At 41.4% G+C, this 16,600-nt stretch overlaps 1 protein-coding gene across 1 annotated transcript in view; it reads right to left on the reverse strand.

Annotated features, from left to right (window-relative positions):
- The window catches only part of SNAPC3 (small nuclear RNA activating complex polypeptide 3), a 16,578-nt gene extending 6,235 nt beyond the window's left edge, over positions 1-10,343 (reverse strand). Inside the window, exons 1-4 of the mRNA XM_010165049.1 lie at positions 10,270-10,343; positions 8,946-9,030; positions 6,938-7,042; positions 6,230-6,379 (exon numbers count right to left, since the gene is read on the reverse strand). Coding sequence (XP_010163351.1) covers positions 6,230-6,379; positions 6,938-7,042; positions 8,946-9,030; positions 10,270-10,340 — 411 coding nt within the window. The 5' untranslated portion in view covers positions 10,341-10,343. The remainder of the gene's footprint in view (positions 1-6,229; positions 6,380-6,937; positions 7,043-8,945; positions 9,031-10,269) is intronic.
- Between the last annotated feature and the right edge of the window lie 6,257 nt (positions 10,344-16,600).

Genomic DNA, 16,600 nt, shown 5'->3' on the forward strand with positions numbered 1-16,600 from the left:
CCATTAAAAAAACAGACTCCAGCTGCAAGAATCTCCTTGAGAAGTAAGAAAATAAATAAGAACAGGGAAACATTCTGTTGAAATTGCACAATCAAGTATCACTCTGTTTATCTTCAAGACATATTGTATTTTTACAAACTGGGGGATGAGAGGCCGGGGAGCAGCCCCACAGAAAGAGATCTGGGGGTCTGAGTTGATGGCAAGTTGAATATGAGTCAACAGTGTGCCCTGGCAGCCAAAAGGGCCAACCATGTCCTGGGGTGCATCAAGCACAGCATCAGTGGCCAGTCACGGGGGGGAGACTGTCCCACTCTACCCCGCACCGGTGGGCCCCCACCTCCAGCACTGTGTGCAGTCTGGGCACCTCAGTATAAGAAGGACATAAAACTATCAAAGTGTGTCCAGAGGAGGAAGACCAAGATGCTGAAAGGCCTTGAGGGCAAGACATAGGAGGAGTGGCTGAGGTCACTTGGTCTGTTCAGCTTGGAGAAGAGAAGGCTGAGGGATGACCTTTTCACAGTTTCCAGCTTCCTCACAGAGGACAGCGGAGCTGCTGATTTCTTCTTTCTGGTGGCCAGTGATACGACACAAGGAGATGGAATGAAGCTGCGTCAGGGGAAGTTCAGATTGGACATTAGGAAAAGGTTCTTTACTGAGAGGGTGGTCGGTCACAAGAACAGGCTTCCCAGGGAAGTGGTCACAGCACCAAGCCTGACAGAGATCAAGGAGTATCTGGGCAATGCTCTTAGTCACATGGTTTAGTTTCAGGTAGTCCTGTAAGGAGCAGGGAGTAGGACCTGATGATCCTTATGAGTCCCTTCCAACACAAGATACTCTGTGATTCTACAGGAAATACTGCGTGTGGTTTTGCAACTTAAAATTAGCCATAAAATAGGAGAAAGAAATGGAATAAATTTACACAATACATATATACAGCCAAAATTAAGAGGGGAAAAAACATACTAAGTTTTTTTTTTTAGTTAGATAAAAATGTCATTTAACATCTAAGAAAGGAGTAATCATACATCTGCTTCCCTTAATTCCATCTTCTGTTGTTGCTGTCAAAACAGCCTTTATATAAACAAGTAACTTGAGCAGAGAGAAGATGACCAGGAAAGGTTGTGCTTTTTTATCCATATAATTTCTTTACCTTTAAATTGTGCTCTTCCAAGTTCTTTCTGGCATATACGAGGGTGTTGATTTTGTTTGTGCTACAACTCCTTAAAGACTGAGACCAGACAGCAGAGTGTATATTATCAAACTGATCATAACACATGTACAGGGCTTAAGAAATAGTTACAAGGAGCAGAAGACAGCCTTCTGCAGTGGCCCTTGAAGCAAGGAGATGCCTCAGATCAAAAACCCACAGCAAGCTGGGAATCATATTTTACAAGTACTTTATTGCATTTTGCTGAATAAAAATAAGAGCACAAAACCCCTCAAACCCATCACCTTTGTTGCAATAGGAATACAGCTAACACACAAGTCTGTCCTAGGCTGGGGAAAATGGGTCAGCTACCTTGCACAGCATTCATTAGTGGAAGTGAGGAGAGGCTGAAGGACATAGACTAAACCCTCTAGAACCACTTCAGAGTGGAACACTTCTGTACTGATTGCTGCTCAGGGAGCCATTCTGCATATGCTGTATATGCAACTGTGCACAGCTACACCACATGCAAGGGATGCTAAGATACACTGTATACACACACAGCTGACCTCTAAGTTACAGCAATTTTTTCCATATTTTCAATTGCACTTTGAAGACAAGCAGCGTTTCACGACCTTTCAGCAGAGGAAACTATCTGCAATTATACACTGGCATTCAGGTATTGCACAAAGCCTATTTAAATCCAGAATTTTCTTCAAGTACACAGAAAACTGCAAGGAATCCTTCATTCACAGGCCTTAAGAGCATTTTGACAAAGCATTTCTCCAAAATGCATCAACACATAGTTTTATCAGAGTGAAATGGTCCCAAGTTCTGATTACACTGTGTGCCAGCTCTCAGCAGGCATCTGTTAATATTTATTTATCAACAGATGCATGTGCAGGCAGGTGAGGCAGATCCTGACTGGGAAATGTAACTTCAAGGAGTTTGGTTCCTTTCTGTGATTAACATCGTGACCAGCTCACTCAAATTCTCTAACTTGGGAGTTGCTCACTGCACATTAAGTCACGGAATCCCGAAGAACTTTTTACATGGCTGTTGGGAGGCAGCCTATGACCTGCAAGAGCTTACAGTGGAAAAGAAAAGGCAGAGAAAGAGTGGAAGACAAGAAGTGAACATTAATTATTTTACAGGCTGCGTACAGAGGCATAAGCAGACTAGATTAGGATCAAACAGAAAAACTGTGGACAACTAGGCACTCTGATCCTCAGGCCAGTCTTACGTGTCTTTATTAACAGAGAATGAATGTTTATTTGTGCTTGAAGGTCTCTTGGAACTATTAACTCTAAGGTTATGCAGACAGGAAATGCAGACACTGGGGCCAGAAAGACTCGTGACTGGAGATGACCTGCATGAAGGCACAGCGGTAGGAATGTGTTTCATACTCAGGCAATTTGTTTCAGTTCTGTTATTGTCACCCTTCCTGGCTCTCCAACCACAAAGTGTAAGTACTGCTATGCTCTGGCAACTCCTTACCAATTTTGTGGGTCACAGCAGTTCTGACTTAGCCACTCCTTTAAAGCTGTTCCAGACTTCAGGAAACAGCTGTTTATCATAGTGAACAGAAGGCTAAGGGAGCCACTAAACTTCTTGGGAATTTGAATCAGATCTTTCCTGATTAATGCTGGCCAGAGGTATGACTCGGACATTCCTTCCTCCCATCCTGTGCATTATCCTTCAGTTTTCAAGGAGGTATGCCCTATTTTGTTTCTCCATGGAATCTCAACAGTAGTAGTAACTACATAAAAGATCCAGTATCATTATTAAAAGCATCTGTATCTGTGGAACAAAATACCTTGATGTTGGCCAGTTCTCTTAAACATTCCCCTGATGCTGATTTGACTAAAGTCTTGGTTTATAAAAAACCAAACACAAAAAGGCACGTAATAGAATAGAACGGAGTATCTCAGTTGAAGGGGACCTACAACAATCATTTAGTCCAACAGCCTGACCACTTCAGGGCAAACCAAAAGTTAAAGTGTGTTATTAAGGGCACTGTCCAAATGCCTCTTAAACACCGACAGGTTTGGGGCACTGACCGCCTCTCCAGGAAGCCTGTTCCTGTGTTTGACCTCCCTCTCGGTAAAGAAATGTTTCATCATGTCCAGTTTAAACCTTTCCTGATGCAACTTTGAACTATTCCCTATGTCCTATCACCAGATCCCAGGGGGAAGGGATCAGCACCACCCTCTCCACCTGACCTCCTCAGGAAGCTGTAGAGAGCAACGTGGTCACCCCTCAGCCTCTTTTTCTGCAAACTAGACAAATCCAGAGTCCTCAGGCGCTCCTCACAAGTCCTTCCTTCCAGCCCTGTCATAAGCTTTGTTGCTCTTCTCTGGATGCATTTGAGGACCTTCACATCCTTCTTCAATTGTGGGGCTCAGAACAGCACACAGTACTCGAAGTGAGGCCACACCAACACTAAATACAGTAGGATAATCACCTCTTTTGGCCAGCTGGTTATGCTGTGTTTGCTGCACCCCAGGATGCAGGCTGCACTCTGGGCTGCCAGGGCACACTGCTGGCTCACATTGAGCTCAATGTCAGCCAACAACCCCAGATCCCTTTCTACAGGGCTGCTCTCCAGCCACGCCTCCCCCAGTTTATATTTGTGCTTGGTGTTACTCTGTCCCAGGTGCAGAAGCTGGCAATTAAACTCGTTACACTTTATCCCATTAATCACTGCGCCACGGAAAAAAGCAAAGAATAAAATCACAAAATCCAAAAGTAGCAGGAAAGCAGGAACGAAAGAGAACTTAGGTCTATTCACACCAATAAAATACAAAAAGTCTCTCTTACCCATTCTGTCAAGCTACACTTGTTTACTTAACCCATGAGAGCAGCAGCTTGATCCTTTCACTCAGTCTGTGCACTCAAACTGCACTCCAAGTGAAGCGAAAGCTAGCATCAACAGCTAACTTACGCAGCTCTGTCTCAGCACCATTCTGATTTAAATCAGACTCTAAGATGCTTAAATTAGTCAGAAGTTATTTTCTCCATTTGGAAAAGCTAACATAGTTCTGGCACGTCATGGTGCTACTTCCGTGCTAGACTGAAAGGAAGAAAATTCTACCCCACAGATGGCTGATTAACTGTCTGCTGAAGCAACATGCAAATTTTATTGTGAAGACTTACCACACACTGAGCCTATATCTCAATGTAAGTTGTAAATTCACAATCCTGCTTGAGGAAAACAGTCCTGGTGAGAGGCTAGGCATGGTGGCATACACTTACTTTGGGGAAATTATCGATGTGAGGAAGTCTAAGCTCAACCCTGCTAAGGCCCAGCAGCCACCCATGGTTCCTCTGCATGCCCAGGAGCAGAGTCTCAGAACTAATCAGCTGGTGCTTCCCTCAATAGTGGTAGAAAGACTCTTCCATTTACTTTACATAAATTAAAAGAATAGTGTCTGGGATGTCTTTCAGTCTACTTAAACAAGAATGTGCCATCTTTTCCCTATTATGTATACAAATATATAACATCCTCTGGTTTCTCTCAGATTGTATATTATGTTTTATTTGATTTATATTATATTGATACTAGACTATATTATTAATTGGCAGAACAGCTGGGCCCCAAGGGTGATAATCTGTGTAAACTCTAGTTGGAGGCCAGTAACTAGCAGAATGCCCCAGGGGTCAGTACAGGGTCGGGCCCTGTTCATTATCTTCATTAGTGATCTGGATGATGGAGCAGAGTGTCCCCTCAGCAAGTTTGCAGATGACACGAAACTGGGAGGAGCAGCCGATATACCAGCTGATCGAGCTGCCCTCCAGAGGAACCTTGACAGGCTGGAGAAACAGGCTGACAGGAACCTTATGAAGTTCAACAAGGAGAAGTGCGAGGTCCTGCACCTGGGAAGGAACAACCCCATGCACCAGTATATGATGGGAGCCCCTGAGTTGGAAAGTAACTTGGCAGAAAAGGACCTGGGGGGTCCTGGTGGACACCAAGTTGACCATAAGCCAGCAATGTGCCCTTGCAACAAAGAAAGCAAATGAGATCCTGTGCTGCATTAGACAAAGCATTGCCAGCAGGCTGAGGGAGTTGATCCTTTCCCCTCTACTCAGCACTAGTGAGACTGCACCTGGAGTCTTGTGTCCAGTTCTGAGCTCCTCTGTACAAGAGAGGGCCCATGAAGATAAAGGGACTGGAGCATCTCTCCTATGAGGAAAGGCTGAGAGAGCTGGAACTGTTCAGCCTGGAGAAGAAAAAGTTCAGGAGGGGATCTTATTAACATATACAAATACCTCTACGGGGGGTGCAAAGAGGACCGTGCCAGGCTCTTTTCAGTGGTTCCCAGTGACAGGACAAAAGGCAACGAGCACCAACTGAAACACAGGACATTTCCTCTGAGCATCAGGAAACACTTTTTGTTGGAAGGGTGACCAAGCACTTCCACTGCCCAGGGAGGTTGTGGAATCTCCATCCTTGGAGATATCTAAAAGTCATTTGGACATGGGCCTGGACAACTGGCCTTGCCTGAGCAGGGGGGGTTGGACCAGACAACCTCCAGAGGTCTCTTCCAACCTCAGCCGTTCTGTGATACGTATTATATGTGATATATTATGAAAATGATACAATTTCAACCTTTTCAATTAGAATACTTTTTCTTTATTGACCCATTTTGCACATCCTCAGAGAACATCTGGCAATTGTGGGAGAGAGGAATAATCTGCATTCCTACTGATCAGCACCCAGCTGCAAACACCAAAGCATGTAAGCCCAGAGTGGGGTGGTCTACATTTAGCTTTCTGTTACCTCCAGTGTTCTAGAATAGAGCTGGAAGTCAGTCAGGGACACATCTATGCAAGAACTCACTTCTAGTGTTACTACATCCCAGTGGTAGCATTAATGATGTTTTCCTTAACATTGCACAAAACAGGTCAACTTGGTAACACCACCAGGAAGTATTTTCTTGCAGTGCAACCCACAGGCAGAACCAATGCAGCTGCATTTGGTACTGAATTAAAAACAAGGAAACAAAACTCTGCCTCCCACTCTTCTGTATGTTTTCAAAGCTCCTACACATGTAGAGGGTTCCACATAGAAGACTTTACCTTGCTGATGTGCTCTGGTGCTTGATCTGGCTGACTGCTGAACTCACCACCTATCTGGAGGTCACTGACACAGGAAATACAGTCTCTCAGCTCAGTGAGCTTCTGGCTGCCCAGTACAAGGACTGTCTGATAGGGTTTGTGATCTTTATGCTACAAAGAAAACACCATACATACAAGCTTCAACAAAAATCACTTGTCAGCATCAGTCCTGCTCTTTCATTGACAGCATGAGGATGTTAATGGCAGTATAGAGCACATTACCTCTCTGTACAAGATTTTAAACAGTATCTTGCCTCAGACTCTCCTCAGGCTGACATTATTATTTTTATTCAGAAACTCAAAAGTCATTCCCCACCAAAAAGTGCAGGAAAGATACAAAGTTTGAGCACACTTATCCCTAATCCAGAAAGAGTACTTCACTTTTCATTTATTTAGTTTCAGATTTTGAGCTTTCTGTGAAATCAATTAGCTGCTGAGGAGTTAGTATAAAAAAATCCTTCTGTAAACCACTAACAGAATGAGAGCCAGATTCTGAAAAATCCTGAAGAAGTTACCGCAGCTGAAGGGTTAACCATGCTCCCTCAGTGGACTCACTGATTTTAACTGCTTGGGAAAGCAAGGTATTACTTGAGTAGGGAAGAGACATCAGAATACAACCCAGAGAACTTAGTGCCCATCAGAATACAACCTAGAGAATTTAGTACCAACCTTCTGAAATATGACAGGATAGAAGATGTTCAGAGTTAAAAGTAGCTCTCCCTCCTCAACTAGATCTGTTGGATTGGCTGGTCTCTTTCCAATTGCATGTGACTCCTGGAAAAAAAAAATATCTATATATATACATACAGATATATATATATTTTTAAAGTACTGGCAACCACTTATATATCATAACCCCTGGATAAAAGTCTGAGCAATGCTGTTCTAACTGTAACTTGGTTTTGACCGTGTAGCCTTCTAAATTTATAACAGCCTACTTTCCAAGATGGAAAGGTGAGAAAATTTTGTCATTACTGATTTCAAGCATTTTCCTTCATTCCTCAGCTCTGGAAAGCTTTCAGAAACAAAGCTGGCTACCCCTTGCCTACTGAAAGGCCCTGCATAAAGGAATTAAAGCCCACTGCTACTCCGTCCTCACGGAACCCAACCCAGCTTCGACCACCTTCCATCATTTAATGCTTTGAAATGCTCTTTGAATGCTTTCACATGCAAAGGGGGATCTCAACCCTCAACTTGAGAAAGACTGACCTAGAAACTAGCCATGAAGTATATGAAAATAAAAATTAGTGCAACACTTCCTCTTGTTAGGGAAGTTTGACATAGCCAGAGGTCACATTTCTCCAAAATCCAAAACCAAAATCCAGTACTGCCCCTAACATAACTACTATGTCTTAGAAAAGAAGTGAAAGCATTTCCATCCTACTTTGTGTTTAAGATATAGCCCAGCAGTGAGCATAAGGGAAGGTACTTCTCTGTGGCAGTCAATTTCCTCATTTTTCAACAAATTAAGAGAGAATATTGACTGCACAAACACACCCCATCAGCACAAAGTGTTCTTCAGATTTTAGTAACAGGAGCATGTACTGCTATGAGACTTCAGTTCAGCGATATGTGAGCTCTATTTCTTGCATCTTCTTCTTGCAATGCATTCCAAACTCATCTTTCTTATTGCTCTCATTCTGTTCTAGGACACCGCGGTCATAACTAGCTCTGACACACAAAACAGTTACCATAACCTGTCTAAAGGAACTGACCACATGCTCATTCTTCAGAAACAGAAACGAGACATCACTCATTGAAACCCTTTATGAAGATTTCTACCGCAAATGTTTTCTCAGATATGCCCTAGCCTAAAAGCCCAGAATATCAGCTGATGCAAAATGTTTACATCATGTGCCTGGGCCTCTGGACAGCTGAAACAAGGTGACTCATGATAGACCAGGGAACCTCAAGGGCAAAAAATGTTTAACAGTCACAAGTGAGGCTCCTTCCTCACTACACCTCCACCTCTAATTTTTACAGTAGTTCATGGCTTGCTTGTTCAGGCCATGGGACTCCAGCACTGCGAAACTGAAGAACTTAAGTTTTCCTGTTTAGGAATTTAATGGTTGTGAAGAAATCTTTTTTTTTTTTTTTAAAAAAAAAAAAAAGAGGTACTAAGGACAGTTAAAGGAATTCCAAGATGGTTTTTGAGGGGCTGATCACTGCACTTCTGGTTCCTGACAGCTCAGAATGGCTGAAAAACTTGGGTTACAAAACTCAGAACTAGGAACTTACTGCCACTATGCTCCTACTGTCTTCCTCTTTCAGCCATACAGAAACTAACTGGCAGTCGTGTACACATTAAAGCTTAGATTCCAACACAGGACTCCAGGAGCAAAAACATTACGCATTTTGTCTAACTCTATGGTAGGTTCACATGATGCTCAGTACACTTGATCCCTTACTCGCTCTTTTAGCAGCAGCAAAAGCAGTCATACAGTGATAATAAGCTGCAGTTCCTCTTTACATTTGGCACTAACCAACTGTAAGAGCAGAGTTCCTATCCTATCTTTCTATAAAATGTCTTCAATCATAACCATTACCTGCAAACTTGTATCTGCAAACATTTACAGTGTACAAAGATTCATAGTAAGGGGGGAAAAAAAGCAACCACAAGTTGGATTTTGGCTGTGCTGAACTGTCTTGAGATCTTATAAGATGACAGGCAACTTACCATCTCATAAGCAAGAGTTTCTTGTCTGCAAGCCCGATCCACAATAATTGTTTCTTCTCTCCTCTCTAATGCCTTCTTTCTAATTCTGAGGGGCAGGGACACAGAACAAAATTTCATTCAACAACTTCCATGCAGAATCTCTATGCATTTTTCAATGACACAAGCTACTATAGTGCAGCTTTCAAAGAGCAGGATTTCTGGTTGTCTTAATATAACAGACTAAGCTACAACACTCTTGTCTCTGGACTCCCATAAAACCTGGCAGTACACAGACTGGCTTGTAGATTTCAGCTGGTGTTTGTCTTTCCCCTTTTGTGCAAATTACTAGTTGCTTGTGACTAGTTTTACACTTCCAATAAAAAAATAACAAAATGTTGTCTGAAGAGGCTTTCCTAGAAAGAACACTTTCAACTATCTCTCCTGCTTCAGAGAAATTCAATTTATGTTCAAGCAAAGAAAAAGAAAAACCCCACAAATATTCTCAACCGCATGACATAGATACTTTTCTAAAAAACTTCAGTACCATTTCCAGAAGAAAGAGTATCATACATAGATATCTACTTAAATATATGTATTTAACCACTGCATGAACATGTAAATATATTTATTTAACCACTGCATGAACACTAAATCCTTTTTAATTTCCAGAACAAGTCTATTTACCCTTCAGACCTTCCTGAAGGTTTTCAGTAACAGTCAGACTTAACGCTGATCACAACCTTAACAGATTTCTTTACATCAGTACTATGGAAACTGAAATTCAAGTACCGTAAAGGCCTGAACTGGCCATGTATGAGTACAAAGTTTACTAACTGATAGAAACTAAATATGTATTGCTCAGCCTCTGAAATGGCACCCCTAGTATCAAAGAATACTATAAAGAATTCAGATAAAGAGGTATCTGGCTACAATTTTAGTACTTAGACTTTGGCTGTTACAATGTGACTGGATTACCAGAGGTAGGAAATGAATTCCACAAGGCTGTGGAGAAACCTCCCACATGGCATTATGAGAAGTGCCTTGCACACACCAAATTTAGGTGCTGGTTCTGAAGTACCTAGGTCCAGAAATACTAAGTTCTTCCAATAAGAAAGATGGCATATTCTGTATATCTTAACAAAAAATTCCTAAGTAACATTCAAGCAGAAGGCTCATACCAATTACCCTACCATGAGCTGGTGTTTCTGCCCTTGGAGTATTTCTAGACACTGTTTCAGAAGGTACACCATTGCCTGTAACGGGAACAAGTGGCCAGCCATGCTTTTGTGCCTGTTTTCCACCCAACCCCATATAAAGATACTGTCAGGGTACTATAATGACATACCGAAGAGTTAGCAGACTGCTGTCTTCAGGAATAACATCTGGGTCCTGTTCTTTATCAGATGGCATTAACATATCAATGCTAGGACAGAAAAGAAAATAACTGTTATACATTTTTTCAGACGTACTTCATAATGAAAATCAGTTAAGAACAAAGACAGCAAAACATGAATAAACAAGATATAGCCTGTATAGCCTAAATCAGGGTAAAAGGCCAGTGTCTTTATTAAGATAAAGAACCAGAAGACAAAGAGTCCTGGAGTTTATATCTGCCCTTCAGAGACCTGAAACATTTTCTTTTTATTTTGCATTCTGCCTAACGAAGCATAGCTGACTAGAAAGGTTTAACAAGCCTCACTCAAAATGTGTGTCCAGTACAAAAATGCCACTTGACCTTTTCAAATCGTATCCACCTACTCTGATTTCCTAATGATACATGGCAAAATAGATTCAACCAAAAGGACTCATCAACCTCAACTTGTATGGCAAAGTTAACGCCCCTCCTCAGGTACAAAGAAGGGCAAGCCACCACATCTACATGAGTTCTCATTGCTGTATTAAGGCACTAATTTAAGCCACATTTCTTCCAGTGGGAAGAAGACAACACTTCTGCTGGAAGTGACAGGTCCACTCTTCCTTGTATACTTCCTTCCATCCTCAGAGCCTTTTCACCCTCACTCTCCTTGTGTTTGCACAGAATCCAAAGTACAGCTAACCACATTTTTTTGCTGCTGGATGTGGGAAGGAAAAGTGGAACTGCCTTTGGCTGTAGCCATGATTTAAACTGATCATACAAACATTAGATTTTCATAACATACATGAGGATGGAAATTCTCACAAACATGCCACAAAAAAATGAATCCTGTGGGATATCATATCTGCTCTCCTGCCATAGTTTTATAAAAGAACATTCCCCCACACCATTCCACAAACAGAACAAATGATCCATCTGAAGGCTTCAAATTAGACACTATAGTAGTATCAAGTACCTTTTTAGAAACATACAGAATAATGCTGACTCAAAGACAGTAATAATTTTGTATTAATCACAAAATAATTTTATCCAACTAAAAACAGGCTGAGAAAATATTATTTAAAACAGAGAAGTACCACCTGCTTTGAATCAGACTTGATCTTTGTCTCTCTACTGTTTGCAGACCATATAAAGGCAGGGTTTATACTACTGCCTAGAGTCCACGTGCAGTTTGAATCCCAGGAACTTCTTGTGCAAATTCATCTCTTTATGGGACAAACAAATCTTTGGTGAAGTCCCTGAAGAATTTTTTGGAGTGTACCATTTATTATCAATATAATTTATTATTTGATTATATTATTTTTCATTATAATCTTACAATGTTCCCCATAATGTTACAATGTTCCTCAAGTCAACAATACTAAGCTAGGTAATACTATCACTGCAGTAATGAGTAAGTCTTTATAGTGGAACTGTAGAGGAATATATAGTAATTGAGAAACAGAAGTCTGGAATCAACTGGCATCAGCTGACAAAAAGCAAAAGTCAGAGACAAAACTTTGGTTTTGGGTAGATGGCCTAGTTCTGATGACCCAATAAAATCACTTTGTAGTGAAGATAATTTGAATTCACTATTATTTAGTTAGTTTCTCACCATCCAGCAGTACACAAAAAGTTTCAACCTTCCTGTCTCACAGATTTCATCCCAGAGAGAAAATTGTTTTTAAGCTACTGAGAAAAGGGAATTCCTTCAGAAGCACCATTTTAAAAGAAACTATGCAGCAATTACAGAAAAAGAATCAACTTTACCCTCAGATTCCCACGTAAGGAAGTGGAAGCAGAGATAACTAAATGAGTCCTGTATCAAGTGCAGACTGAACCACTGCTGAGGAATAGTAATTTAACTGAAATAAAGGAGGAGAACAGCACTTCAGATAATACAGAGTAAGCATTAACCTTTTATATGGGGCTGTTCTCCATTCACCATAGACCAGTGTTATTACTAAGGCAATAATGTATAGCCCTTGACAGGTAAAACAACTCAGACCTGATACTTCTGTGGAATAGACATCCCACCAGCACAACCAGACTAATTTATCTAAGACTTCTTGCACCTGGATCAGTGACCCCATTCACCAAAAAGCCCCCAGTCACTTCAAGACCGGCCTTTTGGAAGAAATGACTGTGCATTTTGTTCTTTAAACACCACACACATTATTTGCAGGATCTGAAAACACCTGTTACCTACCATTGTGAAGTTTCACCTGCATCAAAGGTGACAAGTTCACATTTCCCTTCTATGGATACATACAATGGCAGAACTCATCAACAATACTTGTGCTTTCCTTCCCTCCTACAGCTCTGGGTCAGGGATCTCTCTCTGTAGTATCCACACCATACCCACTAATTGCCTGCTGCAAGAAAAAACACCTAACATTCCCTGGAAGGCAGCTCCAAGCAGACACTGTGTATAATAGCTGGCAAGTAAGCTGCTTCCTCTTTTCCCCTGTAAGGGCAGAAAGGCAGCTAGTACAAAGACAACCTGCCACTAAATCCCTGACAAGTTCTGTGGACTCTTGTGAGCCCAGATACTGCCATTTCTCACTCCTGGAAAGTCAGAAACCCTAATTTCTAAAGGAATGTTACATGCAGAGCATCTTTTTCAGTATTTTGTTTCAGTCTAGTAATTCACGACACATGTCATTCCATCCCATGCACTGAAGCCTTGAAAGGCTTTGCTGTAAGGCCTTTCACACAGGCCACACTGGAGCTCCTCCTGGGTAACTCCACTGCAGCCAGTGGAACCACATCACTAGCATCCAGTCCCTGGTCCTGAGAAAACTCGGCTTTACAAATGGAAAGTATATGCCAATCCCTCCAGAAACTAAGGCTAGGTAGTCTGTGTCAGACACCTAACAGATGGAAGTGCAGGCAAAACAAAGCTTGCAGCGGGCACACCTCACTTCTGACAGCCACAAGCATGGGATTCCACCACGTTCCCACACAGAATATTCCCTGCACGCAAGGCGAATACACTCAGGGCGCTCAGCTATGTTAGAGGAGAAAACACTGCCCACAGTGTCTAATGGACACTGGGGTGAACTGCAGGAGGGTGATAAGGAACAATAGTTGAAGGTCTCACTTGAAAAAAGCATGTGAAGTGTTATATGAAATTGAGGTCCCCCTGAAAGATATTTTAAGGCAGCTAGAAATAAAAGGGGGTAAGGCAAGTCTGTGGAGATTTGGACATGGAAATAGCGGATCAGTGAAGCCTTTAATCACCATAACTTTACTTTTCTCAGAATATTCTGGCAGCACAATGAGCTTTCTCAGTTTTCAAAATTAGAAGCTTTAGTATTTTGCCTGATATGTTCATAGTAAGCAGACACAGTGTTCATAGTACTCTTTATATTGCATATATTTTAACAACAGTACTTTGATAACCTTTGAGATACCAATACTACAAGACAATAAATAGTAATACGTAAAGATGCTAAAGCTAGCTCAATGCAGCTTTACAACAGGTCCCGAGAGATATTTACAACTACCTCTTCTAATAAAACAAGAAGGTGAAATAGAGCTGAAATAGAATAAGGTACCTGTAAGGCTCACCTCCCCTGACCTATCTGAAATACATACTGAATTGAGTCTTAGCCTGTGCTACTTGTACACAACAAATCACTCTGAAGGCAAAACAGACTAACGTAATTTAGCATCTCCAGCGTTCAAGCACTTCAACCAATAATGAATCCCAAGGTAAACCTCTTTGCTAATGGACTGCTAAGGCACTTGAACTAAACTTAAAACTTTACCCTTGTGACCCCTTCGTTATTTAAGAGAACTACTGATGGAATGTCCCATGAAGGACACCATTTTACAACTGCTTAAAGTCCGATGAAAACTAAAGCATCTCTGCAACAACTGTCTGCATACAACAAGAGCAGTATGCAAAGCATTCTTACCAAGCCAAATTCAAGTGAGCAAAGACAGAAATTTCTTTCCTGCATTCTGTTTGCAGGAATGTATTACAGGAATAAAACAGTTGGGAGGAAAAAAATCAACCACAACAAACTGAGATGCACAGAGTTGAACAGTATTTAAACATTATATCATTTCTCCTCACCAGAAGTCTCCAAATTGTCAAGACTAACTAAATATACACTATGCCACTATATTCTAAAAAAGATTCAACTGTGGATATTGAAAACCTTCATCCTGACTCTAGGAAAGATTCTCTTAACCTATTACTATTTTAAAAATAGACACAGGAATAGTATCTGCATCTTCCCATCTCTCTTTCTACCCAATGAAAACCACCTTAACTCACCAGAAGCTCCCTTACAAGTAGCTCACAGACATAAAAATCTGTATTTACAGCCAGAATGTGTTCAGCACCTAGAAAACTATATTTACACCAATAATAAACGTGACCCCAAGACAGTATAAAACAGATCTTGGTATAGTCCAGTGTCTTCACCTCTTCTCAGGGAAGGAATATAAACAGCTCAGAGCATGCAAGTGAAAGTAATCAGAGGTAGCGATTTGAGGTTGGCCAATGTTAAAGAGAGACTCAAGAGGCTAGGACTGTTTAATTTAAAAGCAAAAACACATGAAGACTAGAGACTGGGATTTCCAGCCTGCTCAGAGAAAAGGTCACACCAGGATGTGCAGGTTTATCTTCATTTTCCTGCAAAGCCAACAAGCAGCCATTTGTTCGCTCCCCCTCACAGGCTTCCTGTCCATTTTTTCTTTCTTTCCCAAACCTTTTCACTACACAGCATCACTTTCCACAGGACACTCAGCAGCCAACAGACAGCACCGCTCTCTAACACCAGCAAATGCAGACAGTAGACGAAATGTAGCTGTCACAGACTGAAGAAAACAGAACAGAAGAAAAAGTAGAATGAACGTAGGAGAAAATAAACAAAGTACAGAAAATCTGCTTGGAATTTAAGTGAACATAGCAATAGACAGGCTCAAGCAACAGATTCACTGCAGAGGCTAAGCAATGTCATAGGAGCAGAGACTACACCTGCACTGGGAAAGCTTACAGAATAACTCCCACAGTTGCTGCCACAGCAGAATACATGAACTGTTTTTAATACTAACATCACTAACTTACTTTTACTAATCCCAGTAATGATAAAAAAATTATCCTAGTGACCAGAACTACGACAGCCAAAGTAAAGCATTGTTTTAGTTAAGCTAGCATTAGAAAAAGTGAGAATGCCTGGCAAATTTCTTCTCTATTGGCAAGGCAAGATATAACTCAATAAGTGTTTATTTCTTCCTGATTACATATGCCCCTAAAAGTCTTGATTTCTGAATGGCTTACTAAGCTTTCACCATTACACACAACAGTCACACAGGTATGTCTTGTCCCAGACCCTGGGCTCCTACTCCTATTCTCTGCTCCTTGCCTTTTACTAAAGCAGTAAGTGTTCCTGCCCAACTTCCTCCTTCCTCTGAGGCACCATCATCATATAAAGAACGAACAGTTACCAAATGAACTTTGTCCAGCTAATGTCTTTGTCTCAAATAACATTGCTGATGTTGTTTCTGCTGTCATGCTATCCCCATAATTTGGGGTATAACTTTGAAAATATTTAGAAGGACACACTCATGACAAAACACCTGCATTTTTTTATATGCATCTTACATGCAGGACACTGAAGGAAAAGCCATCAAGAAGAGCTCCGTACATAGTGCAATTCTAGCTACATTTACCAAATTATGCCTTCTGCATCACTTCTGAGACTATGTTCAATCTACTCAGTGCATGAAAGTGAACAACCTCCATCCTGCATTCGAAGTAGCTCATAAATACTTCCGTGCCTTTGAGGAAACAATACCTGAAGGACAGAATGTGCATAAAAATATACAGATAGCAAGAGAACCATTCCTGTGACCCAAAAGCCTTCCAGCTTTAGTATGCTACAGCCTGCTGCTTCATCTTCTAGATGGATCTCTTGTTCTTTCAGTACTAGTTTGCAATTCACTGATCCACAATACGAGTGAAATTACAAGTGCAAAACAGGAGAACGTCTTTTTTCTTTCCCAGCCCCAGTGCCACCGGGGTTGCCCGTGCAAACAGCACTGTCCCCTGCCCAAAGAAGCACCCGCACAGCTGGGACTTCGCCACCAGCCCTGACAGAAACAGGCAGGACAGCCAGCGGGGCCTCTTGAAACCATAAACATCCCCAGATACACTGTTTTACCTAATGAGTAATATGTTGCTAAGTATTTTATTAATTAACTTGTTAAGTGCTGAACTGTTTGTTCACGAGTTCAAGGCCACGACATAAAGTTTCCGCCAGTAGAGCGTTACCCTCTACAAACACGATGTTCTCCTTCTCCACTG

This window comes from Antrostomus carolinensis, unplaced genomic scaffold, assembly GCF_000700745.2.
Source record: "Antrostomus carolinensis isolate BGI_N321 unplaced genomic scaffold, ASM70074v2 scaffold24273, whole genome shotgun sequence".
Lineage (NCBI taxonomy): Eukaryota > Metazoa > Chordata > Aves > Caprimulgiformes > Caprimulgidae > Antrostomus > Antrostomus carolinensis.